The sequence below is a fragment of the Ambystoma mexicanum genome, chromosome 8 (assembly GCF_040938575.1).
Source record: "Ambystoma mexicanum isolate Mex_15411 chromosome 8, UKY_AmexF1_1, whole genome shotgun sequence".
NCBI classification, from domain to species: Eukaryota; Metazoa; Chordata; class Amphibia; order Caudata; family Ambystomatidae; genus Ambystoma; species Ambystoma mexicanum.
Genome location: NC_090929.1, coordinates 995,337,611 through 995,363,490, shown reverse-complemented (window position 1 = coordinate 995,363,490; position 25,880 = coordinate 995,337,611). Strand labels below are relative to the sequence as shown.

The window sequence follows — 25,880 nt, the reverse complement described above, 5'->3', positions numbered from 1 at the left end:
TGTTTGCTTTATGTATTAGTGTACTTATGATTAAATCGATGTTATAAATACTAAAAGCTCCATATATATACTCTTCAGACCAGTCTCTGTCTTATGAATGTTAACAACTTGTAATGCTATGGTCCATGAACATCCTAAATTCGTACTGTCCCCGATCTCTATCACCGACGTGAAGAGTATGCTATCCACTATGCAGCCTACTTCTTGTCCAGAAAATATTCTCCCACCCAAACTGATTTTGGAACACAAGGAGTTATTTGCACCTTTACTAACATGCCGGTTTATTTCATCCTTTCGGGACAATCATATTCCTGACTCAGTCAAGGCGGTTACGGTTACTCCTCTACTTAAGAAACCCGGTTGGAACCCAAAGACCCAATCAACCTTAGACCCATCACAAACTGCAACTTACTCTTAAAAATTCTTGACTAATTTGTTACATTCCAACTTCAAGCATTTGTGGAAATGAATGGCGTCCTACACAACAGGCAATCAGGCTTCAGACCAGCACACAGCACAGAGACAGCACTCGTCAATCTCCAAACCCACATGTTGAATATCATGGATAGGGGAAGAGCTGGTATTCTGGTCTTAGCTGATTTGTCAGCGGCATTCCACCTGCTTGACCATGATCGCCTCCTTCAAACACTTGGACGTCTGGCCAATTGCTCAAGGGAGGTTATCGGATGGATCCAGTGTTTTCTCTCCATCCGGGTGTCCCAAATTCATTGGGGAGAAGCTTTCTCATCCCCAGCGCCCTTCAAGTACGGTGTGCCTCAGGGAGCCTGCTTGTCCCCAGTGTTATTCAACCTGTATTTAAGACCTCTCTGCTCGCTCCTCCAGGTTCAGGTATTATTTTTACGAACTATGCAGACGACCCACAGTTCGTCCTGGAAATCAGTGGTGATCAAGCTCTAGACTCTTCCGATCTTCTCTGCACCTATGATCTAATTGAGTCATGGAAGACCAGAAATTGGATGTGTCTCAATGGTAGCAAAACTGAGCAGGCTCGTTCTAAACTGAACCCGGACCACAAAAGCTTTAAAATCGAGAATTGTACCATCCCACTGCAGAGTAAGGTAAAAACCATGGGCATCTTTTTGGAATCCTCCTTGAATGCAGATGCTTATGTCAACCAGATCAGCAGGAATTGTAATTTCTGTCTTCGCCTGCTCAATAATATCCAGCCTTTTCTCACTGAAAAGAAATGTGCCACCATCGCTAGAGCAACTATACTTTCGAGGCTGGATTATTGTAATGCCTTGCTAACTGGTGCCAACAACTCTGGTCTGAAGAAATGCCAAACAAATGATGCTGTGCGCATCATTAAGAGAATTCCAAGAAGAGATCATATCTCCAATCACAGGAGAGACCGCCACTGGTTTCCGGTGTAGAAACTGATCAACTTTAAAGTAGGCACCCTTGTACATCACTGTCTCTTTGGGATTTTACTCCCTACTTAAAGTATCTAGTCTCCCGCTATACTCCTATCAGATCACCACGCTCCTCCAACTTGGCACATGCCAAATGTCTTTGATATGAACGATCAAATGGATTAGGTAGATCGTTTCCAGTTAGCGCCGCTAAGTTCTGGAATGCACTCCCACTAGCGCTTACACTGGAAGAGAACACAAGGGTTTTCTGCAGAGCATTAAAAACACTTCTCTTTAAGTAATTGATCGCCCAATTTCCATTGGGGCCCACTAGGATCTTGATTGTCCTGTTCTTTGTTTGTCTGACCTGTGTAATTGTCGCGCCCTGATGCCTGCAGGCTTTCGGCGCGCTATAAATAAATAAAATAAATAAAAATAACAAAGCAAGCCATCTGTAGATTGATAGTACTTTGTGTGTCTGAATGCTACCCCAGAGCGGGTAAGGAAATCCCTGAAGCCTTCAGGGCACATTCCACTAGAGGTGTGGCAGCTACCTCTGCTCTCCAAAGAGGGGTACCTGTATAGGCTGCAACGTGGTCTTCATACACACGTTTGCAAAACACTACTGCCTGGACACAGTATCTGCAAATGAGTCTCGTTTCAGCAGGGCTGTCCTCCAACAATTGGTGCCGTAATGGCCCAGGAGTTTGCTCCTTCCCTCCTCCAAAATGGCCTTACTGCTATGGGAGTCTATCTATGATGAGGAATTTGTGGGAGGACACAATCCATTAGGAGAACAAATGACTTACCCCTGATAGTATTCTTTCTACTGGATGTTCCCCCCCCCCCCTTCTCCCCCAGATTCCTCATCGTCCAGCCTACCCTACGGTCAAGGAGCTCTCTAACACAATTATACAATGACTCTACTTTAAACGCTTAAACAATTACCTTTGTCTCTAATCCCTAACACGGCTGTTCAATGGGGAAAAAAACTGAGGTCATGGGCCACCGAGCATGCAATTTGTACCCGCATCAACATCACACCTGGTCACGGAGACGAAGACTCGACTGTCATTGACGCCAGTGCGCACGACACCCCCTGCTGGGAAGATGTTTCTGAGAGCTGCAAAGCAGGAGAATAAATATCTAAGATGAGGAATCCGTGGGAGGAACATCCAGTAGAAAGAACATTACATGGGGTAACTAATTTGTTCATTTATTATGCAAAACAAACACCTAAACGTAGCAGGCAAAATGCCTGCGGCATCCTCCCCACCCCCAATGGAAAATTTAGCAGTTCCAAACATAGAAAGGTAATTATTTTCAGCCAGTTTAATAATAGTATAGTTTCGCCTGATGACGCAGCTTTTTTAGTTGGGCAAAATGGTCTTCCAATACCACTGGCTACTTTTGAGGCATTCTCAATTACTACAGAGGAGTCTTTATTCCACTGCACAGCCATAAGTTCTCAAGCATCAAGTTTCTTCCTTTTCTTCAGTTTAGAATAATGAATCCTTTGCGCCGAAGCTGGGTCTCCATTGATGTACCTTATGGAAAGGGAGAAGGCCTGCTTAGGGTATGTCATTTGCAGAAACAGGTAAACCTTTAGATTCCTCTGAATTTAAACAAACCTTTGAATTGTACGAATTGCAGAGGTTTGGTTTCAAACAAATTAGGCGCCGCATCTCCCAACCTTCAGTTAGAGAACAGGGTGCAAGAGATGCAACAAAATATGATTTATTTTTAAAAGATCCACCAGCACACCAAGTTTCATCATCCATATTTTATCCTATAATTAGGGAGGACCTCTCCTCACTCCAATGTAACAAATTGGACTGATGACCTATTACCTTAGTAAAACTATCCTGTTTGAATATTTGGGCTTGACCTGCCTAAGCCTTTCCATGTATTCATATTAGGGAAAATACTTGTATCTTAATATTTTGGTGGTGCTTCTTTCTGAACACACGTAGGACCTCATCAGGAGTTGGGCTGTATCCTGGTGGCAAATCCGCCGGAATACCGCCCAATCCAATTACTGTTACCGCCACTTGGTCCAGCGGTATTTCTGCCGGATCACAAGTGGTGGTGGCTGTGTAAATCCCAATTTTTTTTAGTACATAGGACTCAATAGAGCATTTCCGGCACAAATACTGTGGCAGTAATTGCGCTGCTGTAATTACACTGAAAATGGGCCAAAAGTCAGCACATTCACCTACAGCTCAGAGCTGGTGGTGAATCATCTACATTTCCCCTAAACTTGTGATTGGGCAATGCGGTAATGCAGCAATAAAACCATCACCGCTGCATTTTTACTGCACAAATCAACTTGTGATGAGGCTCTTATAGTAGGTATTGTGAATAGGGCATGGTGTATATATTCACATTTGGTGGTAATGTTGGAGGAGCAAACAATTTTGGAACAAAAGTATTTCTACTTTTATTCTAATAATTGACGTGGACCTGCCCATGGAACCCCAAGGACAAATATTATGAGATTATTCTACTGATACTAATAACTTGGACGTTAGCCGTTCCCAGTTAATCACGCATATATTAGTGGCAGCTAGACCTTTGCTCACTTTTGGAAATACCTCCAATCACCAGATATCAAGGCATGGTGGTCAGGACTTTGCCATCTAATGACAATAGATACAATCATTGCTACTCTTCATGATCAAAATGAAATATTACATGGCTAGGGCGCCGTTTTTAGTTTGTGAATCACAATTATTTTCCCCACATAAACTACAATTGAAAGATCATGCAATCATTTTCCATCAATTGATATAACTAATTATAAAGCACTATGCTACCCATGATGTGAAATAACAGTTTTAAGCATTGATTGATCAAAATGGGTTGATTTGGTGATTCTCTTATATGTACTCTCCTAGGAGTGTACATAATTGAGCTGGTGTTCAAATTCTGATCTTCATTACTCTATTATGATTCCAGAGTCAATTTAACAGAGTCATATAAAGTAGATCTGGATGTCTTATTCTTCAATTAGGTATGTCTGTATATCATTAGAACTTTATTAGAAAAACACTACAATTATATCCTTTCAAATGGATTGTCTCCTCCCATCTATTCCTCAACTTAGATATATTCGTAAGTCTGCTTAGAGTTTCGGAAACTTTTTTCATAGTATCCGGTACCATGAGTTGTTGAGTCGTGGCCCTGTCCTTGGCCGCAACGTCAATGAGGTATAAGTAGCTTGCGCGGCACCTCAATTCCATTTTTCTGCATGCTCATCACGCTTCAAACAGTTCATGACCTAAGCGATTTCTCACTGCGTATTTTAAAAATGTTCAAAGCTCGTCAAAAATATCTACACTGAAGACCGGTTCCAAACGGTGCTCCGATTGTGACACTAACATGTCCATTACGGACCCACATCGGATCTCCTTGTGGTGTCTGGGTGTGGATCACAAGTCGACGCCTGCGGTTCCTGTCAGTCAATAACAGCAAAGGTCTTGAGGGAGAGGAAGGGGAAAATCGTGGTAGGTATGCCCCTTTCAAAATCCCCTTCTACTACCTCTACAAAAAAAGAGGTTGTCCGACTCGAGGGAGGTTTCCACGGTGAAAAAGCGCTCCAAACATTCAAAGCTCTCGAGATCCTGATCTCGACATTCATCCTCTTCTCACAAAAAGACAAAGAGACAATGCCATTGGTTGCAATCTTCTTCATGTGGCTCCTCTCCTGACAAATGAGTTAACTTTCCGAGCAAGTCAGTATCTTCTGCTGACTGGGTGAAATTTCGTCTCCAAATGCTGGACATTTTTCAAAAGGCGGCTCCAAGCGCCCCTTCGAAAGAGCCCAAGGAGGCTTCAGAATCTACTGCGTCTGGTATGATCGGCAGAGTATCTTTGGAGACCACTACTTCCATGCCAAAGAGCCCGGGCATTAAGCCCCCTCGACATGTGTCAGAGGAGTCTTCATCTTGACGCAAAATGAAATCTAAGCCTTCCTCCTAGACTTCTGTTAAGGAGTGTGTACCTGACCCATCGAAGCCAGTGCCATTGTCGAAGCATTTTAATCCGCTGACGCCCTCAGCGCCTTTGACGCCCACAACACCATCAACTTCAAAGACCTGTCAAAGTGTCAATCTTTTAAGCCTTTACCAAAGGCTGATTTCTTTAGGACCATGGGTCGCTATTTGAGAAGAAAGATGAAAATGTACCTTTTTGATTTTCAATATGGTACTCCAATGTGCCTGATGAATTGATCTCAGAGGAGTCCAGAATGCAAAATCTTGTGGACACTCTAAAAACTGCTAGTGGCTTAGACACCACACCACACCAGAGATAGATTTTGCCACCCCTGACTCTTCCAGTCATTCTGACCCCTCATATAGAGCAGTGATGGGAAAAGTCATGGAATATATAGGATGGGGAAAGCCAGTGTGTATTCTGGAAAAAGATAATCTTAATGACATCCTCGATACCGAGCCATCAAGGGAGCCTGTGTTGCCCTTCAACACTGCTTTAAGAACCAGAGTGTTGGAAAACTGGTTAAAACCAGGTACCACAAATGATGGTCAACAAAAATCAGACCAAAAAAATAGAGGGCTGCCTCAATGGGCCCAGATTTCCTGTCAAAACACCCTACTCCTTAGAGTTTGGTGGTCCAAGCAGCCACGTCAACTTCTAAGGCTGCTGCTTATCCTACTATACCTGTATTTAGAAATGTTAAAAGGTTTGACGCCTTAGGGAAGAGGGTATTTTCTGCAGGCAGCATGGCCTTCAAGCCCATAAATGCAACTTCTGCCCTGGCCAAGTATACGCACACCTTGTGGTACGTGATAGCCTTGGCCATGGACTGTATCCCTTACGGGGAGGACAGAAGGGGATTTCTTAACCTGGTGCAAGATGGCAGGGATGCCATGTGCCAATCACTCCAGTCTGGTCTTGATTCTGCAGACTCGGTTAGCAGGGCTATGGCTGCGAGTACTGTCATGCAGAAGATTTGCTTGGCTAATGAAATCATATTTTGCACCCGACGTCCAGTCAAGATTATTGGACATGCCATTTGATGGCTCCCAGATATTTGGCTCCAAGGCTGATGAGAGCCTAGAAAAATTACAGGCATCCATAGCGGAAGCTAAATCGCTGGGAGCAGCGATACAGCAGCCTCAACAATCTCAAGGGTCTTCTCATGGCTGGAGGGTCAGCCTTTTCGTTTCTACTCCTCAATTGCTAGAGGAAGAGGCCAGTTTGCACAACTTGGCCAAATAAGAGTTCATTCTCTCTTTTTGCCCTCGGCTTCACCAACAACCCCAAAACCCCTTTCAGTTCTTGGGTCACAGGGCTGTGATGGGCGGCAGGCTGACTCAGCATTTGGAGAGTTGTCAGGGCCTAACCCCCGATGCTGGGATACTGCAGACAGTGGCTCACGGCTACTGCCTCACCTTTTTGAAGTCACCCAGATTGTCCTCCAAGGAGCCAAGCCTTGAAAGATCTGGATCCACTCCTCCTACATGAGATCTTTCCCATGTTGGAGAAAGGTGCCATAGAGTCGGTACCTGCAGTGGAGAGAAATCCAGGTAGGTACTAGCCCTATTTTCAAATCCCCCAAGAAGGACCGAGGACTGCGACCCATTTTGAACTTCAGACCTTTGAACAAGTTCTTCCGAAAGGACGAGTTCAAGATGGTAACTCTTTCGCAGATCATTCAAGCCATTCGACTTCAGGATTGGTTGGTGTCATTGGATCTTCTGGGTGCTTACTTTCATGTGACAATTCATCAAAACGCAGACTACCTGAGGTTGCAGTTGGCGGTTCTCACGGTCAGTTTCGAATCCTGCCATTTGGGCTCACCTCTGCCCGAGGGTCTTCTCCAAGCTCATGGCAGTGGTGGCAGCAAGTCTAAGGAGGAATGGGATTCACATCTACCCCTACCTGGATGATTGGCTGATCAGAGCTTGTTCTCCCAAGCAGGCTTTGTATTACCTCGGTCATACTTGCCACTTCTTACACAGACTGGGCTTCTCCCTGAATTTTAAGAATTCGCACTTGACCGTTTATTGGAGCGGTCCTGGGTTCGTTCTCGGCGAAAGCCTCTCCCTCCCCCCGCCCTCCTGAGTTTAGGACTCAACAGCTTTCGCAGATGATCCAAAAGTTTGAGTGCCCAGTCCCTTCTTGCATTCGACTTTCTAAGGTTGCTCGGCCTCATGCCATCCTGCATTTTTCTGGTGCCAGAAGCCCGTTTGAGAAGGAGGTCCCTTCAGTGGGCCCTCCGATCTCAGTGGTCTCAGTTCTCCCTCAGATTGACAGGCCTTCTTCAGCTCGTAGAGTCAGTAAGCTTCAAGCTCTTTTCTAAACTGGCTGTTACTTCCTTTTTTAAGGATAAGGTGGTTTTGAAGGTATGTCCTTCTTTCTTACCGAAAGTGGTGTCAGAATTACATTTAGCTCCAAAGATTTGTTACCTGCTTTTTACCCACTGCCTCATCCCTTTAAGTAGGAGGAAAGATTACATCACTTACACCCTAAGTGGGCATTAAGCTTCTATATTTCCAGAATGTCGAAAATCGGGCAAGATGACCAGCTCTTTGTATGCTCTTCAGGTCACAAATTGGTACAGCCTGTCACATAACAAACCATCTCTCACTGGATCATTTTAAGCATTTGGGAATGCTGCGCATTGGCTGAGAAAGATCTGCCTGATGGTTTAAGAGCCCATTCCACTCGGGGAGTGGTTACTACTTCGGCTCTTCAGAGAAGGGTGCCCGTACAAGAGATTTGTACTGCTGCAACTTGGTCCTCTTTGCACACTTTCACCAAATTCTGTTGCCTGGATTGTGTGTTGGGTCAGGAGGAATTGGCTTGGCTGTACTTCACAGCATTAATCAACAAAACATTCTCCGTTACCACCTCCTTCTACATACTGCTTTGGGAGTCTATCTAAGATGTAGAATCCTTTTGAAGAACAAATTACTTACCCATGGTAATTTTCTTTCGACTGGATGTTCCTCCCACATATTCCTTACCGCCTTTCCATCCTACCCCTCTTTCATGCTGAGAATTTCTGTATTTTTACACCTTCCATTCTTTCAACATCTGGGTCATACCTTTTAAAAGTTCTAAGGATAAGGAGGAAAAACTAGAAATGAGGCAAAGGGTGCACCGCAAGCCACTTATACCAGCGCCAATGTCATCGCCGAGGACAAGATTGAGGCCGCTGAGGGCCACGATTCGATGAAGCACGGCTCCCGATACTATGAAATTAGTTTTACGAAACTGCAGACTTATTAATATATCTAAGATGAGGAATACGTGGGAGGAATATCCAGTCGAAAGAACATTACCATGGGTAAGTAATTTGTTATACTAGGTAAATTGTTATTCCACGAGAGGATGTAAGGTACCCATGGTGGCAACAGTAAAGGCAGACACAAGTGATCACAGTTCAAGGGTGTTTATTTAAACGCCTTATCTAAAACTAAACGTAAATCTAAAATGGGTACAAGCGTCGACCAACAAATGAAAAATAAGGCAGTCCTAGTGGGGTTGTGTCAAATACAAAGGGCCTATAATAAAAAAAACATATTACCAATCCTTACAACTAATACAACAAGGGTGTGGGATAGTTTTCAAGAAAAGAAAGAAGTGTTCACAAATAATAATGTCAGGATGCGGTAGCCTGGGTCTCCCTTCCCCAAGTTTTGAGCACGGGGCAAAGTAGGATGTTGGAGCTCAGTACACTCGCAAGCTTCCCCAGCATGAGACAACATTTCCATTCCAGCTATCGGGGCCGTCGATGGCCAAGTCTTGTTTCACTTGAAAGTCTCTTCCATTCAAGGATCTGATGTACTCCCGATAAGAAAATAAAGTTCCTTCAACAAATGATAGTTTGGTTTCTTATGGTTTTAGAATGAGGATTCCTCACTTCTGTGAGCTGACCCCTCTCAAATCTTAGCGTCCTTCTGCTGGGTTCCCTGTTCTTTTCCTTTACCACTTTAGGGCGATGGCTTTCCAACTTCGGATCCCCTTCTGTTGGACGCAGATCAGCAAAAGTCCTTAGCAATATCAGGACCTTCAGTTCTTTACTTTGAGTGAGGGTTTCACCAATGGGTCCCCCTCTTCTGGGCACTGACCCCTCAATCAGTTTTTGATCAATATCAGTATCTTCGGAGATTCTCGCCTACTTCCGAGGATCTGATGTACTCAAAACAATGAACTAAAAGTTCCTTTAACAAATGATAGTTCGTATTCTTATGATACTTAGGATGAGGATTACTCACCCCTGGGTCCCTCTCTTCTGGGCGCAGACCCCTCTCAATTCTCAGCCTCCCTCCACAGGGTTCACTATGGCTTTTCTCGTTCACGATTCTCAATGTCTTTATAAACCGTACCAGTAGACGTACCTCTGCCGAGTTCACCTTTGTCAATACACTGTTTCTTGGGACTTTAGACTTTGCCCCCTTTTTGTCAGCCAGGCTCGCTCTAGCCAACTTCACATTCACATTTGCTTTCAATATCTGCGGGATTAATTTCCCTTGCTTTCTTTTGATGCGGGATTCACTTCCCTCACTTTCTCTACAGTACTTAGGTCAAAGGCTTTCGATGTACAGGGATTTTGTTAGACCTCCCGTATGAACACTTTGACCTGCCTTGGCGGCTCTCCTACGGCCTTCTTATATCTGTAGTTTCACTCAGACAGGGCTTGACCAAGTTGCTCGGAGCAGCACCCACGTGGTGCCGGTCCTTTTCTGCAGCTGGTCCCCCCTTTACAATGTTACAGTTCTTCGAACTTCTCTCTCTTTGCGACTTTCATTCACCACAGCCCGGTTCTTATCGGCTCTGCCTTCAGATCACCGGCTGTGATTAACTGCTTGGCTCTCCTCATAACTGGAGTAAAGGCTGGTACCAGGGTAGCAGGAGTTTCAGCCGCTTATCGGCATTGACACGCTCTGTGTACCATTGACATCTGCTGCAACACACTTGGGCTATTGTCCTCTCATTTAAGATTCCTTCTGCAAAGGTTTGGCGGGTTTGCATCGAACAGGGCAAGGTTGTGTCTCTCCTTGTCAGCCTCTAAATATTTGCTGCCTTTCTCCTCCTCTTGATGCTGCGGTAGATTAGATCTTTGTGCGGTCTGCCTTGCTCGTATGGTGCTCTCTTGCTCCACCTTTTATCCCTGTGGGGAGAGGAAGGGGCCGTCAGGTGTGTGTGATTTAGGTCAATTGCCTGACTCTGCTTGACTCTTGTGTCAGGACATGTCAAGACAACAGTTTTAACACTAGCCCATTGTCGGTTATCGTGCAAGCAATTGCTCGTTTTGGGAAAAGAGGGTGGTAGGATTTTTGAGTATCCTATAAGTTAGGATGGAGAAAAGTTGTCTTATCACCTGAACATGGGGAATTGCGGGAATGGAAGTGTGTTGTCAAAGCGTACTGGGAGTACGGAAAATGAGAGGAATGGCTGGGAGTATTCGGACAGGAAACAGGGATTCTGGGATATATATGCCTTTTGGGCGCTACCATTTTTGGGACCTTAGAGGATAGGTTATGTACGGATGGGTTGTTGGTTCTGGTTAGAAAAGGCAGATGTATTGTAACCTATAAAGATCTTAGGGAGTTCATCCTCCTCTCCTTCTTCCTCTCTGCTGCCATACCACATCTCACCTCGGGTTTTTTCCTGAGCGCAACCCTGGGCTCCCCTATCCAGTTGATCCTCTCTTGCTCGTGCGCTCCTAGTGTTGGGGTGTGAGAATGGATGTTGGTCCTTTCCTGGCCACCTGAATAAGGGCTTCCCAACATCATCTTGGGAGGATACTCTCGGGTTTCCCACAGATGGGAGCAAGCTTCGATCATCAAAGGACAAATAAGGCAGTCCCTGTGGCGTCTTGTCAAATCAAAAAGGGCCTATACTAAAAAAAACTGTTGCCAAACCTTACAACTACATACCAAAGTGTGGGATAGGGTTCATAAGAAACAAAGAAGTGTTCACAAATAATGTCAGGATGCTGTAGTGGGGTGGTCTCCCTTCCCCAGGTTTTGAGCATGGGATAAGATGACACCTTTGACCACAGCACACTTCTTGAGCTTCCCCAGCACGATACTACAGTTCTTTTCTTAACTTCTCAGGATCCTCGATGGTCAAGTCTTTTTTCACTTGAAAGTCTCTTGCCTCTGAGGGTCTGAAAAATAACAAACCAAAAGTTCCTTTCTCATTGGAATTGGGGTGTTAGATTCTTCACCCCTGGATTCCCCTCTGCCGGGCTCAGACCGATTCTCGACTGTTAGCTTCTATTCAGTACACTTGCACCTGTTGCAATCACAAGTCTTAATGTCTTTTTAAACATCAAACTGTTGACATCTCTCCGCCGGTTTCACTCTTGTCACACATACAGTTCTTTCTCCTTTTTCATTAAACTGGATTAGTCTCCTGTAGCTTTCAATGGTTTGCCGGTCAATGACTTTCGACTGTGCAAAGGCTTTTTCTAGACCCCTGTATGACTACTTTAACCGTTCCCTTGCTGCCGTCCTAGGGCCTTCTGGTATTAGCAGTTTCAACACACGCGGGACTGACCAGAGTGTCTCGAGTAAGCACCCACGTGGTGTCGGATCCCTCTGCAGCTAGTCTTCCCTTTCTTATAACAGTTGTTTGAACTTCCCATAAATTGTAACTTTGCGGCTTTCGTTCAACGCAGTTTATTTCTTATCGGTTCTCCCCTCGACTCACCGGTTGTGATGAACCGCTTGGCGTTTCTGGTATCTGGTGTCAAGGATGGTACCACGGTAGTACGCTTCTCTTTCTGTCCTACTTATCGGCGTAGGCATGCTGCGTGTACCATTGACATCTGCTGCAACACACGTTTGCGTTTGTTCCCGGACTTGCAGTTCCTTGCGGGGAAGCTTTGTGGGTCTGGATCGGAAAGGGCAAGGTCACTTCTCTCTGTGTCGCCCCTTCGGATCTTGCTGCCTTTTGCCTTGCCGTGCAGGATTAGCTGTTTCATTGTGCGGTCTGCCTCGCTCGTAGTTTGCTCTTGTGCTCTACCTTTTATCACTGGGGGGGAAGAGAAACGGCTGTCAGGTGTGTGTGATTCTGGTCAATTGCATGACCCTTGTATTGGGACATGTTACGTAAACGGCTCTGGTGTTAGTCCGTTGTCTTTCATGGTGTGCAAAGGTTTTTTCTGTCGACAAAGGAGGGTGGCAGTGTTTCGGAATATCTCAGGTGGTAGGTGGGGGAAAAGGTATTGAAAAAAGGGGGGATACCATGTCTCACCCGTCACATGTCCCACTCCACTCCCCGAGGACCCCCTTGCCCTCCTCCAGGTGATCCTCCCGCACTGGTCCAGCCCCAGGAACTGGATCTAATAGCGATGGCCGTGTCCTGGTCACTTGGATGACAGGGGACTAGTTAGGGGGACACCTTCAGGTTTCTCACAAGGACCAGTAATATGAAGCATCAGAAAAAATGCCTAGATAAACATCATAGAACTATCTAACATGAAATTTCTTTGTCTTGATTTTACTGGTAAATAGCAACTAAATATGGTATTTTGTTTTTATTCCAGGAGAATAGTAAACGTTGGACAGTAAGCCTGGATATCTCAGCTCCACAGGTTATCTTCCCAGATGATTTCAAGTACCACAACCCTGTTTTGGTGGTTTTTGATTTGGGCAGAATACTTCTCACCAATTCCCAAGGTACTGAATAAAGAGTTAATGTGCCCTTACAGATGACGTTTTAAAATGGTATATCGTGTGTATATACAAGCTTTTCCGTTTGTGATTTGCTTAAAATCCATTGTCTAACTCATTATTTCAAGATTATGTATCCATAGACTGAAAATCTGTGAATCATACTGGTATGCCCGTATAACTCCCATTTACATTATCCATCTTATTTATCTTTTTAAATATCCCCTGTAGCCTGTTGCAAACTGAGAGGTTGGAGAGGCTCTCAAAACTTAATTTTGTAAAACCTTAATGTTCATTGTAGAAACAAATAAATAATGCAAATGCGCCTAGCAATTTGTGATTACACCAAGAGTGCCAGATGGAAGGGGCACTATGAGGGAAAAAACTGCTATGCTTTACAACACAAATGCTGTTTCAGTTATAGCGTCTTATACCGAACTAAAGTTTCAGTCCAACCAAAGTATATCCATCGTCCTCTTTGTGAAATCGATTGTCGTGAAGATGTGGTATTTATAGTCTGCAGCACAAATGTCTTAAGATCCAAAGGAAGAATGAATTAAGCCACAGTAGTATGCAATGTCTGAGCTAATTTATCACATGATGGAAATGTGCCACCTTGTCAAGACTTCGTGTCATTTCTGACAATAGTTCCTGGAGATCAGCTTAGTTTGCACTCGCGTAGATTCCCATTTGTGAGGAACTCTTGTTCATGATGTGGCATACTGCACTGCTATAAATGCCCCATAGAGTGGATTTTCATGAGCATGTTCATAAACAAATTGTGGTCCGAAACTGTGGGATAGAACCTAATTGAGACCAAAGTCGACAACTCTAATCTTGAGAATTAGTTGCTAATAACATTTCAAGTTGATGCAAAAATGTTTTATCTGTATCAGTGTAAGGAGTTGGGCTTATGTGTGCTCCAGATCCAACCTAATAGCGTTATGCTACCAGGACACTAAAGCACTCTGTGACTTAATAATCTCATGCTATTACCAATCATGGCGGATACATGACTCTCCTCTGTGATGGGTAGAATTTCCATCTTGTGTCCCCCCCGCACTTTTTGCTGGACTATTGAATTTTTGTCAGACTCTCCTGAGTGAGTGGGGACCCTTTTCCCTCGCACACTCACTTGTTTTCTGTGACTTTGGGATCCCTTTTTGGTTATTTCTTTTGTACCATCGGTATTTTCATATTGCAGCACAGAGCGCCTTCTGTGCAATGTTCCTGCTTCCCTCCTTGGTTTTCTTTTATTTTTCTGTGCTAACACGATGTTCCCAGGATAAGGGGATACTTTCCATCCTACCTATGCTTTTGGTTTTTGAGTTCAGCACACCCCACCGTATGTAGAGTGCGAAGGGGGAGACACAGTATCCCTTTTCTCACTTCTCCTGTAACTTTCTTATTACAGTGATAAGAAAAACATAGGTTTGGCAGAAAAAGTCACAAAACCACAGCGCTTGTATGAATAAATATTAAGAGTGCACATAGGCTTCTGGTGCCTGAGAGGTGTGGGAGTACTGCCAAGTACAACCCACTGTTGTGGAAACAATTAGAGCACGGGCAATTCTCAGTCGCACTGCGCCCAAGAGTGCAATACAGGCATCTGTTGCAAGTAATTGAGGAGAGATGTGGTTATAAGTCCGATGGATTTATTTGCAAAGTAGCGTGACACGTGTTTCGAGTCTAAACCGACTCTTCTTCGATCCGAGGCTGTAAATGGGAGATGGGACCTAAGATAAATTGAATGAAGGACAATGCCAGAAAACTCTCTCACGGCTTCGCAATTGCGGTAATTTCAGCACAGCAGGAAAAGCCAAAGTGATGTAAAAGGAAGCAGTGACAGTTTATCTGAGTGGCTGAGTGGTGGCAGTGGATGATTTTCTACCGATTTTGTGAAACTTACATCGCAGGCTGTATTGGCAGTTGCAGTTGGAGACATGTGGGGCCATCATTTACCTAAAATGGTGCCCATCTTCTTTTTTTTGCCCACTCACAATGACTTATCCTTACTTGAGCCTTCCGTCGACCTGAGTGGGAGAGCTCCTGATCTGTCTTTTGTCTTCGCTGGGTTTCCATGGGAAAGGCCGCCGGTGGCACCAGTGTGTATCGGAGGACACAGAAGCTGGGAGGACACCGAAACTCCTCAGGTTTGTGTCCCCCAGTTGGTCTGCTTGGAACCAGTTCTGACTGGGAGCCTGGCTGTTCCCTTGGGAAAGCCGCCACACCATGTTTGAAAGTAGCATGCATGCTGATTGGCATTGAAATTCCTTTGTATAAGGCAAGGGTCTTAATGCAGAAGCCAGAATCGACCACTGGAAGACCCATTCTGAAGAAGAAAGGACGACTCCTGCAGCCTTCTCCAGTGACTGCTATAGCTGACTGAGAAGCCACTGCCGCTCCAGCCCTCTGTTCTAATCTACAGGGAAGATCCAGACCGGACGACTTCCTCCCTTGGACTGGTGTGCATGATCTGTCTCGAGACGAGCTGCCGTTTTTGCCATCCCACGACCAACTCCAACCTTCCCGGCCTGCAATCCCTGAATACCCTGGGACCTCTGGCACTACTGCAGTGCATCGTCTCGCCAAGCGGGGTTCCGCCTGCAAACTCGTGGGCATATTTCTGGGCCTACAGAGACTCCATCCTTATCGTAGATGTCCCCTCAGCGGAGTTGTGGACTGAGGGAATGAAGAAAGTCTGGCGGGTGAGAACCGTTGCTGCTAAGACCCCTGCGTCGAGCCTCCACAACCTAGTGCCACAAATAGTCTGCTTGGCATCCCTGGGACCGAGACTGACTGCCTCCTCCCACTAAAGGTTCTTCCTTCAGCCGTCAAGGCCAGAGACCGAACCAGAGCTGATGTCATCTTACCTTGGGAACCCGCCAGTGACCTTGTTGGGCTTCATTGAAATAAAAGTACAGTCTCCCTCTTAGGTGCTTACTCGAGTCTTTGCTGTGTATTCCGCGCTCCTCCAGAGCTTCTTGAGTCACGTTGGAGTGGACGACCCAACTGTGTTCTCCCAGGCCTCAGGACCTCTGTCCTTAAGGCTGAAATCTTTCAGGTGGCCTACCTGGCCCCCCTGAATCCTTTGAATCAATTTTCATTACTCATGTGCTACGAAAAGCATCTTGACAGCGTCTGCCTTCCTTTATTCTACTGACCACGGATCCCGCAGTTCCCCTTATCTGACTTTTGAGACCCTCTTTCCCCAGATAGGGTTGGACACCTAAAGTTAAGGCCTACACACATGTATTTACATACCAGTATTGCTCTTTCCAGTAAATGTTTTCTAAGCTGAAGCTACTTTTGATACTTACCTGTTACTCATCTAAAGGTCTGCATTTGATTTGAGGATTGCAACAGCAAATATCTACTGTATATATCTACGTGAACTATTTCTATTTACCTAAATTGAATATTGAGTTTAACATTGTCTTGGTCTATATAAGAACCATATTTTTATATAACCACAGTGTGTAAGCGTTTCCTTGACTGTAAGTATGCTCAAAGGTCTTTGTACTCACCTGCAGCCCTCCTCCCTCATAGACTATACCGGACTGCTTGATCATAGCTACCAAACCTTTTGGGTAGTTCAGGCCAAACCTAAGAGTTGGAGCCCTGTACTTTTAAGAGTGAGTCTTCTGCAGTCCTACAACAGGTGGGCTTTAGTAAAACTCCCTAACACTCTGCACATTGAATAAAGATACATTTCCTTGATTTACTTGATTTATATGTGGCCCTACGCTTTATTTCCTTGTACCCCCACCGTTTGACTTTAGTTGTTCACCTTATTTTTATTTTCCTTTTATATTGGACTGTGCCTTAACTCCTAACCCCAATCTGCCCCAAGTGTTGTCACGATACACTCTAGATTCTATGACTATTCGGGAGATAGCATCATGTAATTGTGGCTAGGTGTCGGGGATACATTTGGATGGCGACGGTGGCGTTGCACACCAGAAATGTGGATATTGATGCGTTCTTTCCAATATGTTCTCCCCCATGCACACACGCCCTAGACTCATTGGTATCAGCAGTCTAGCCGCAAGCCTTCTCACCATGCTCACGTATCCTACAGCCCCAGGACACAGCTGGGAAACCTGGTCTTGATAATAAACTGGCATGGATAACCTAATTGATATAGTTGATGGATTTTCCTCATGGAATGCCTCAGCAGATGAGGCAGAAATAAAAATCTGAAAATGTAGAACATCTGAACCTGTTAAGCATGCTTAAGTTTTGTTTAAATCAGTTACAGCCATTACACCAAATGCATAGGAAATATTTAAATGCTTTTCATTTAATATCAGATAATCAGCAAGAATCTTCTTTCTATCAAGTATTTGGTCCTGGTAAAGTAACTGAATGTTTGTCTCATGGAGACCTGACTTTCTGGCACTAATTTGTCATCTCTTTCTGTAATTCCCCTTACGTATGTCTCAGTATTGATTTTGCAAATATATGATAATCTGCTGGCAAATTGACAATGATATACCACAGTCATCGTGGTTTTGAGAAAACATGTCAAATTTCCCTTTAGGTAGCAACATTTTGGTCTGAGAATCTCTACAATGTCAATTCTGTATTAATGTTAGGTTTTAATTATTATTTACTTTGCTTAAACTATGGTGGATACGGTCTATCCCACACAACATATGTGGTTTATTTGTAATCTCACAGTTAATAACATTATATGGTAAATGATATGTTGCATTGGTTTCTTGAGGGACCAGTCAATTTTTCAGGGCTACACATTTTACATCTGTTATCAATACCAAATATTTACACATTACAAATGATCACCAAGGGTCATTTAGGAGGCCTCATTACCAGCAATGAATGAACTATCATTCCAGCAAAATATTATTAATGGAACTTATTTCATAGTGCTTACTCAATGCTACAGGTTTTTTATGCTATAAACATGAAATCTTACTCATTACCAACTCGCTGTCAATTGTTTATCAAATTTAGAAGGATGAAAGACTGAGTAAACTTTGGATGTATTCAAACCGGTTATTTGCAGGTTTACACCGATTTCCATAGCATTTTGGTCCACTATACCATTATAAGTTTTTGTGAGACACAGGGTAAGGGCACATTGGGTCACAAGGGTGCACCACAGGGATGCCTTTCTTTTACCAGCGCTGATTGCTTTCCTCATGAATACAAGAGCTCATGCTGTATTGTTTGCCCGGGCAGATTGTCCTACCCGCCTCGGTGTGTACATTAGAGTCTTTGCTGCGCAAGGTTTTTAACGCACTGTAAATGGGGGCATGGGACACGTAGGGGCAGAGAGGTGACTGGAAAGTTGTGAGAAGGGAGCAGGTAGTGGTGGGAACAAAACTTAAGGAGTGGAAGGTGTCCCGGAAATTACGGAACATGAATCGGGTAAGTGAGGCTGAGAAGGGCGGAGACTAAGAACCCCGACAGAGAATTGATGATAGGTTGGTGGGTAAGCAGAAATCCCCTTCGGGCTACATACAGGGAGGAAAAGCAAGCACAATTAAGATTTCACAGTAAATGCAGCAAGCTGATTCCAGTGCGCTAAAGACATGGAACCATTCTCCCAAGATCACAAAGCACTATGTGCTGCAGTTAAGAAATGTACATCCCACCCTTACTAAATGTACATTCTCAAGAAATATTAATTCGACCTATGTAATTGACATTAAAATTGTTGACGTACCGTTCTAAATTTTGAGTTGGGAGGCTGTGGATGTTTAGCAAAATGTTGCCCTTATTTTTGCATGGATCGATTTGAAATTGGAAATTATATATGGGATAATGTAACCCCTAACGTGTATTACGGGCATATTGTAAGTCACAGAAGAGTCTTGTGACCAAATAAAGGAACAAGGCTGAAGGCTGTGTTTCTTTATAAGGTCACGGAACTCCAAGGCGACTTGCAATATCCTTTTTTATGTATGGTTGGGGGCATTTTATTCTTTATAATACATGGAAACACACTGACATTACCTTTTAATACCTCATCTCTTGCTTACTACATTGTAAGAGATCTTCCATTTGCTGATCCACCTAATCAATATAAAATCTGTTTGGATTTAAAAAAGAAAAAAGCAGCGCCTAATGTGTTGCAGAAAAATATTTGCAGCAGTTTAGTAAAATGTATTGAAAAACACTTTAATTTTGTGCTTTAAAATTTGTAATTTTTCCCATGGATACTATTTTTCTGTCTTTATTTTAAAATAAGTAATAACATGCAGATTCTTGCTCATATGAGTTAAACTTCAGCAGAGCACACATTAAACCTTCTACCATAGACAGTTCCTTGTCAATTATCAGCTGCAATGTTTCACAGAAAACGACTCTGCAAGCAAGGAATTTGAAAAGCTTTTTACACCTTTAAGTGCTGCAGTGACAGCTAAAATTCTCTCTGCTGGCTCAAGCAGTATGCATTATGACACCACAAGCTGATGTCACAACTAGGCTGTAATAAGAACATTATTTCCAGACTTTAGTAGATATTGCAGGCTACCATGTATTTGCAATGTATACTTTACAGGGTTCGAAATTGAGGGTAGGTGGGAGCTATTTAGCTCCTGATTGTAGCCTAGAAGAGCCTGGGTAGCTTTGCACCAACAGCTTCCAGCAGAAACCTCTGCTTCCCCAGACCAACTGATGCCAAACTAACACACCTATGTGAATTTAACATTTGGTACAATATATAAAAAAGAATTAGGACACATCTATATGACATTTAAAAAGCATAAGGGGTCATACAAAATAAGCAAAATGTTATGTTAGCATTTTATGCTGAAGTTAGGTTTGTAGAACGCTATGTACTAGCTCCTGGTTGCTCAGTGGTAGCTCTTGCTTACTGGTTAATGCCGGATGCCAGGATCTGCTTTTAGCTCCTGCTTATCTAGTCTTCATTTTGATCCCTGCTTTATTGGTATGCTACTGAGAAATTAAGTTTAATGATTAGCTGTTTTTTGTAAAAACATTTGTAAATAAATTGAAAAGGGAGAACACCCACACACTGTCATTGTTTTGTATGTAAAGTGTAACACTGAACAATACATTTTATAGTAACTTTGTTGTTTAAAGAAAGTGCTGTTCTGAGTGATATTGAACTCTTGCCTAATTTCAACTATTGCATTTGAGTATTTATATTTTGGATGTTTCTTAAATTGTGTGTTAATCCATTTTGCATTGTATTTTTCTTCACAACTTCCATGTCAAACTTGTATCAAGCAGTAGTATAATTACAAAGTCAAAAATTAAATGTGCTTTAAACTTTCCAAAATGTTAATAAACATTACTACTTTAACTGAAGAAACCATCAGTCTATTTTGCTCAAGTTCCCAACCGCTTTCTGTTTATTTTTTGGCCAATTTACACTCATGACCTTTGATAGGAAAGACACATGATAAAATGTAAAAAGTGTGTGAAGGTGATTTGTGAATAACACAGTTGCTTCACAGTTTAATTCTGGCATATCGGTATGCCTTAACACTACTACCCCCTGCACGGATGGCTTTAAGGGCCCCCATTTCCGCCACAATGAAATGAGTTGAGCACGGTATTGGGGGTAAAAGAAGACCTCACTGCCAATAAATCAGGTTAGAGCTGCAAAACAGTCGGGCCCATATTCTCATCAAAGTGTTAAGTACCGAAAAGGACGTTAAAAGGGTTAACGACCTTTTTGGTACTTAGGTGGCGCATTCCGAAGTCGGAAGGAATGCGCCCCTTTCAGAATACATGTGACATTTGCTAGGATGGGTTGGAAACCAACCTAGCAACCGCCTCATTCATAAACTGGCTTTTTGGAAGGCCATTCTTGTGGCACTTCTCCAGTTTAATATGTGCGCTAAACTAGCGCACCTAGACGGTACCCTTTTGGTAGCGTTAAACTGGAGGAGTGCCACAAGAAGCATTGCTTGGTGTAAATGAAAGTGTTCATAGACACCCGTCTGTTGTATATGGACACTTTCATGTACACCAAAGCGAGCAGCTTCAACGTTGCATCCTGCAAAGCTGAAGCTGCTCGCTTTGGTGTAAATGAAAGTGTTCATATACACCGCACGGGTGTCTATGAACACTTTCATATACACTAAAGTAAGCAGCTTCAACATCCTGCAATGTTGAAGCTGCTCACTTTGGTGTATAGGAAGGTGTTCATACACACCTGTGTTCTCGGCAGCATTTTTGTAAAATAACGAATGTCGTTATTTTACAAAAATGCTGCTGAGATTGGATTTTGCCCGTAACACCTTAAAACAAGCGCAATACACATAGATCACTGTCGTGCTCTACGAGAACGCACAGGCCCACTTGAGAATACTAGTGGAGCCTGGGTGTCCTATTTTTGCACAGTGAATCGTTCTGTTTAGCAGCTTCACTGCACCAAGTTGAGAATAGATATACTGGGGTCCCATTGAAAGAGACTGGAAATCTACAAAAGACTGTTTCCTAACACAGTTTTTCTAATCGGACTGAAGACAGGAACAACCAGCCATGGATGGATTTCCTGTTCCAGTTAGTTATACTTCCTGGATAGAGCATCATCATTGCAGTGTTTGGTCCCTGACCTATGCTCTAGGGGGATATCAAAGCCTTGAAGCAGTTTAGGATTTTCTTTGGTCCTCTGCCCTTCAGGGGCATTGTGATTTCAAAGGTTAGGGACCCTAACTGCTATAGTAAAAATATCCTCACTGATCACATATGTCATTATGTCATTCTTGACTGGAAGTCATAAAAGCACAACATTCAACAAGGCATACTTACCCACAAAAATGTGATGCAGTGCACTTGTATGTAATCCATATTGGCCTTCATGAAGTCCTGAGTGATAATTTAAGGAAAGTGCAAACCAATAAATGATAAAACAATAGTGAAACACGAAATCTTGCTGGAACATTAAAGCATTGGAAACCTTGGATTGAAAGCAGGACCAAAGCAGAGATTTCTTGATAAACAATGTTACATTTTCTTATATGAAGTAGATCATCATTTAATTTGCTGTGTAAGGCCGCTATATTCCAGTTAGTGTTCCATATAGATTCATGTTGTTGGTTTGGAACCCCTTAAAGTTATCAGCTAATGTCGAACCGAGTGGCTGAGATGAGGGGGTCAGATGGTGACAGATTGGTTCAGGTCGTTTTCTTGTAGGTCGTCTTCTGAACCTTGATGATAAAACTGATAAAACTTGATGATAAAGGGCCTCATTACTAGTTTGGCAGTATTTCGGTGGTAAATCCCCTGGAATACCGCCAATCGGAATTATTGTTACAACCACTTGGTGCAACAGATTTACTGCCAGATTACAAGTGGTGGTAGGCAGTTAAGTCCCCATTATTTTTAGTCCAGAGGACTGAACAGAGATTTTGGCGGAATTACCAGCGGTGGTAATTTTGACTATTTTGCCATTTTATTTAGGTAATGTGGTGGATTTAATGCAAGCTTTTTTCTGGAGGAAAATCCTCCACGTCCCGCCAAACTTGTAGTACAATGATGCAGTAATGCAGTGGTAACAGAGACCACAGCTTTACCATAGTTTTTTCACTCACCGCTGTACTTGTAATGAGGACCAAAGTCCTTAATTGTGGGATTTGTGGGGACATGTTTTGGTTCACAAAATGCTGACCTACTTGCAATACAAGGCAACATTTGTTTTATTTGAATGTTGAAGGCCTTGAGGGAAAACATCTGTGTTCAATATAGACTAAACCAAACACAAGAAAAGCATTCTTACATTATAGTCTTAAACAATCATATCTTATATCTTAGTGACCTTTGTGTCATGAAACATTGAGACTGTTATCTCAAATTACAGAGGAACTTACTCTTACTGCTCTTATTTAATGTATAGTTTTATTCAAGAGACAGTCACACCTTTTGCTAGAACCACAGCCCAGTTTAGTTGCATTTGTCTTGTAAACTATTTGTAAACTCACAATCTAGCACTTTATATTAAAAGTACTGGGTTATTTTCCCCTATTGATTATGGGAGGTTTTCGTGGTGCATGCTGGTTCTGATCTCTTTTTTGTGTGGGCTATTGGGACCTCAATTGTTCAATTGCAGGAGAGAAGAGCATTTTGGTTGTGAAACCTTTTGCATCATCTTTGCTTGATATATTTATGGAGTCCTGACCTTTTTTTTTATTGCATCTCCCTGGTAACATTGTCATTGGTAGCCAGTACATTTCTTAGTAGAAAGCCTTAGGATTGGTTGATATAGGTGTGCCTTCATTTAGATTTAAATCATGTAACAATTGTTTGGATTTCCCAAGTCCACATTTGATGGAGGAGCCATCCAGGTAAGATTCTGTACCTCTTTTAAAATTATACCTTGGGATGTGAAATAAATAGGACCTAGGGTTTTTTGTGCACTTTTGGATTTAGATTTATCCCCATGTTTTTTTTTTAAATATAGAACACTTCCTATGATATTGTAAACTATGTATAGCTTTGTAAGACAGGAAAGCCTTTTGGAATGCCACAAATTGTTTGGGTGTCTGTTAAAATATGTGGAAGGAATAAATTGGAGATCTGTTTACCCTCAGACATGTTTTTTTGCTTACATTGCTTAAAGTGGTTTCAGGTGAGTATCACCTGCTACAACATCTGATGATTCCTGTATGAGTTGCTCCATGGCTGCCAGTAATGTTCAGAGACGGTTTGCTTGGTTGAGAAAGTCAGGCTTTGCACCTGATGTGCAGTCTAGACTTTTGGAAATGCTCTTTGAGGGCTCTCAGCTGTTTGGTTCCAGGGCAGATGAACATCTAGAGAAACTGCAGACCCCTAAGGCTGCCGCTAAATCTCTGTGCTGCGATTCGACAGCCAGAAGAAGGCCGAAGGTTGGAGGAGTCAGTCATTTCATTTCTATTCCTCCATCGGAAGAACGAGAGGCCAGTTCTCTGAGGGAACAAAGGAGACTGCCTTGTGGCTCACAACGATGTGGAGACAGAGGTGCTGCTACACCGTCCCCCTCTTTGCCATCCACAACCTCTGCAGCTCCAAAACCACTTTGAGACCTCACAAGACTGTGATAAGGGGCAGGTTAACCCAGCATCTGGAAGAGTGGCAAAGTATTAATTCTGATGCCTGGGCGCTGCAGTTGCCCATGGGAACTTTCTCCCTTTTCTAAAAAAAAAAAAAAAATAAAGACCTCCAAACGGTCCTGCAAGAGGCCATTCCTTGAGAGTACCAGACCTGCTCCTCTTACAGGAGGTATCCCCATCGGAGAAAGGTGCAGTCAAACCGGTACCTGCCGTGCAAAGGAATCAAGGCTGGTACTCTCTGTATTTTCTGATCCCAAAAAAGGATAGAGGATTGCGCCCCATCTTGGACTTGAGATACTTGAACAAGTTCCTCAGGAAGGACCGGTTCAAAGTGGGTCACTCTTTCGCAGATCCTCCAGGCCCTTCAGCTCCAGGAATGGATGGTGTCATTGGCTCTTTACGATGCTTATTTCCATGTGCCAATTCATCACAAGCACAGGAAGTACCTGAGATTCACCATTGGCACTCCTCATTTTCGAATCCTGCCTTTCGGGCTGACCTCCGCCTGATGGTTTTCACCAAGTTGATGACGATGGTGGCAGCTAATTTAAGGCACGGGGGGATTCACATTACCTTTACCTGTATGATTGGCTGATCAGAGCCCGTTCACCCGAACAAGCTCTGGAACACCTAGACGGCACCTGCCACTCTCTCCACAAGCTGGGCTTCTTCCTTAACTTCAAGAGGTCCCACATGACGCCTTCTCAAAAGCTGACATTTATTGGACTTCCTCTGGGAAAGCTTCGCCACCCGAGTTAAAAGCTCTTCACATTTCGCAGATGCCCAACGTCTTCCGGCTTTCGATTTTTGAGATTTCTGGGCCTCATGGCATCCTGCATTTTTCTGGTGCCAGAAGCCCATCTGAGGATGAGATACCTCCAATGGGCCCTCTGACTGCAATATTCACATTTCTTTGACGAAATGATGCATCTACTTCAGATCCCGAGCATGGTTGCACAGGACCTTCTGTGGAGGGCTTGCAGCGAGAATGTGTTGAAAGGGGGATTTTTTTGGCAACCATGGCCGTAGATTACGGTAGTTACGGACGCCTCCCTCAAAGGTTGGGGTCGGGGGCAGCACATACCAATTATCTGATGATCAGCGGATGCTGATATCCATCAGAATCCAAACTACACATAAACCTTTTGGGGCAGAGGGCGGTCAGACTACTGCTGATTGGCTTTCTGCCCTCTGTGCGGGGGGAGAATGTCCTGATAATGACGGACAACACAGTGGCCATGCATTACCTCAACAAAAGAGGTGGTCTAGGGTCACTACCACTATGCAGAGCGGTAGTGCAGCTCTAGTTTTGGGCACTGCAAGAAGGAATCTCTCTCACAGCCGTTCACATAGCCGGATGGGAGAACATGGCGGCGGACGCTCTACTCCCTCTGTCCCCACTGGCCTCCCCACCCCCTCTAGTCCCCCGTGATATTCCCTTGTGCCCCCCCACCCCTTCTCGCACAAAGGTGTTGCCTGTTTTGCTTGATTCCTCTACCCTGCTCCCCCTCTCCTTCCTCCAGCCTACTTCTGCAGGAGTCTGTCCTGATATATTCTGTTTTCACCATCACCGTCTTGTGGCCAATGCTGGATTTGACTTCACAGTGCATGACCCTTTCTCAACTCTCATGCTGGACCTCCTTTGCATTTTGGACTCATGGTGGCCCTGAATCATGATGTTCCCATCTTCATCTTGTATCCTGGCTTGCAACATTATGTTACTGACTTCTGCAATTGTATTCGCTATCCCCTCTTGTTTCTCCACTCTTTTGACTGCTTACTCTCTGTTCTCCTCCTCTCCCTTTCTCCCTTTTCCTATCTCC

General features: G+C 43.7%; 1 protein-coding gene across 1 annotated transcript in view; it reads left to right on the top strand.

The window, feature by feature from the left end:
• The window catches only part of VPS13D (vacuolar protein sorting 13 homolog D), a 3,263,180-nt gene that overhangs the window by 526,229 nt on the left and 2,711,071 nt on the right, over positions 1–25,880 (top strand). The window contains exon 18 of the mRNA XM_069610908.1: positions 12,901–13,033. Within this exon, the coding sequence (XP_069467009.1) occupies positions 12,901–13,033 (133 nt within the window). The remainder of the gene's footprint in view (positions 1–12,900; positions 13,034–25,880) is intronic.